The sequence below is a fragment of the Austrofundulus limnaeus genome, unplaced genomic scaffold (assembly GCF_001266775.1).
Source record: "Austrofundulus limnaeus strain Quisiro unplaced genomic scaffold, Austrofundulus_limnaeus-1.0 Scaffold223, whole genome shotgun sequence".
NCBI lineage: Eukaryota > Metazoa > Chordata > Actinopteri > Cyprinodontiformes > Rivulidae > Austrofundulus > Austrofundulus limnaeus.
In genome coordinates, this window is record NW_013952625.1 from 394,992 (window position 1) to 396,708 (window position 1,717).

The 1,717-nt window shown below is 35.6% G+C and overlaps 1 protein-coding gene across 1 annotated transcript in view; it reads left to right on the forward strand.

The window, feature by feature from the left end:
• Positions 1-587: 587 nt before the first annotated feature.
• Positions 588-1,717, forward strand: part of LOC106525331 (phospholipid scramblase 2) — a gene marked incomplete at its 5' end in the record, with an annotated part of 15,869 nt that continues 14,739 nt past the window's right edge. The window contains 1 exon segment of the mRNA XM_014019523.1: positions 588-669. Within this exon segment, the coding sequence (XP_013874977.1) occupies positions 657-669 (13 nt within the window).

Consider the following 1,717-nt stretch of genomic DNA (forward strand, 5'->3'; position numbering starts at 1 on the left):
TATTATCAACTTTTTGGTTGTAATTTAACAAATGTTAGCATGTGTTTTTCCCATCTTAGTATTTGATGATTTTAGCTTTAGCATGTGTTTTGCTACTTTGAGACAGCTTGCCTGTTTTTAGCAGCTGTTTACATATTTTAGCTTTAGATTTAGCTACAGTTTTGCTATTTAAGGATTGCGTTTGGTACTTTTTTGCTTTTAGCATCTGCTTCAGCTTTGCAGGCGTTTTTATCAATTCATCAAATTTGGCTACTGTTTAGCTAATTTTAGCTTTAGCATCTGTTTTACCACTTTTAACTGTAAGTTTGCTAACATTAGCTTTTGTTTTGCCAGTTTTATAAACTGCTAATTTGAGCTTCAGCATTAATTTTTGCAAAATTAAACATTTGTTATTCTCTTTTTAATTCCTGTTTTACCTTTTTTCTGTTCTGCTGCTTTTAATTTATTTTTCTGATGAATTTATCCTGTTTTCTGCTTGGTGTTTGGTTTAAAACTATAAACTCATCTCTCCAGTTGTTTCTGTACCTCTCGCTCCTTCTCCTTTCAGCTCCACTCCTTCATATCTCCTCCTCCCTTTTCTCCCTCAGATTCCCAGGAAATTTTTTTGGGAGTGATTCAGGAAGCGTGACGTAATTTTTCTTTTTCTTCAGCTCACCATGTCTGCTCCGGGTGAGTGGTYCCAATCAACATGAACTCTTTAAATCATTGCAAACAATTCAGCCACGTTTTCCAATGACCTCAGTGTGGGGAAACCCGACACATAACAGGACTTTTTCCCGCTTTTATATTTTGAAACGGAAGTGTTCCTCAAAGGGCTGCTGGGCCTCAGTTTAACCTCCTGAACTTGTTTCGTAGCTGTTTGCTCCTGATTTATGTGGGAAAGTTTCCATTGCTCTTGCTGAACGCCGTGTTTCCACTCAACATTATGAATAAAAGCGTGTCCCTTTTGTCCAACACACAGTGAAATTTAAAACCTATTCCTGGGATGCTTGATGGATGATGTTTCTCGTGTTGGTTCAGTAAATTCCTCCCTGCTTGGAAGTTTAGTGTGTTTATTTTATTTTTTCTGTAAGAGGTGAAAGGTTCCACTTTGTGAGCTTGTTTTGTTTTGTTTTTTTCTCATGAGCCAGTTGCAAATCTTGTTTTGTTTCATGAAAATTAGGTGAAAGAACGTAAGGAGCAACACCCAAAACATTAGCAAAACCCATTTGTTTTATTTACTTAGTTAGATTTGACAAAAATCTCATTTCTCATGACCTTTTTTACTGGCTGGCGTGTTAGCGATKAAGACAACTAAAACCAGTTTGGTCAGTTGTGAGTCACGTGAATGTGTTGTAACATTAAATTCTTTCCGATGCCATTAGATGTCAYGAAGAAACGACAACCTGTAGAGTCATGAAAAAAAAAAAACGAAGGTTCACCCTCGTTCAGTTTAATGTTTTATTTATCAGATCATAATAAAATGATTTGATCTTTAACATTTTCTGTAAACGTTAAAATTTAATCTAAAGTGAACAAAACATTCCACCCAGTCATTGTTTGTTCAACAGAACTGAAGCTAAAATGGAAAATCTTAGATTYAGACCATCCTTCACTTGTAATATTTTATGTATGAGTCTCAATATGTCATATTGTTGTGGAGGTTAGGGATGTCCTGATACCACTTTTTCACTTCCGATACGATACCGATATTACAACTTTGAGAATTGTCCAATAG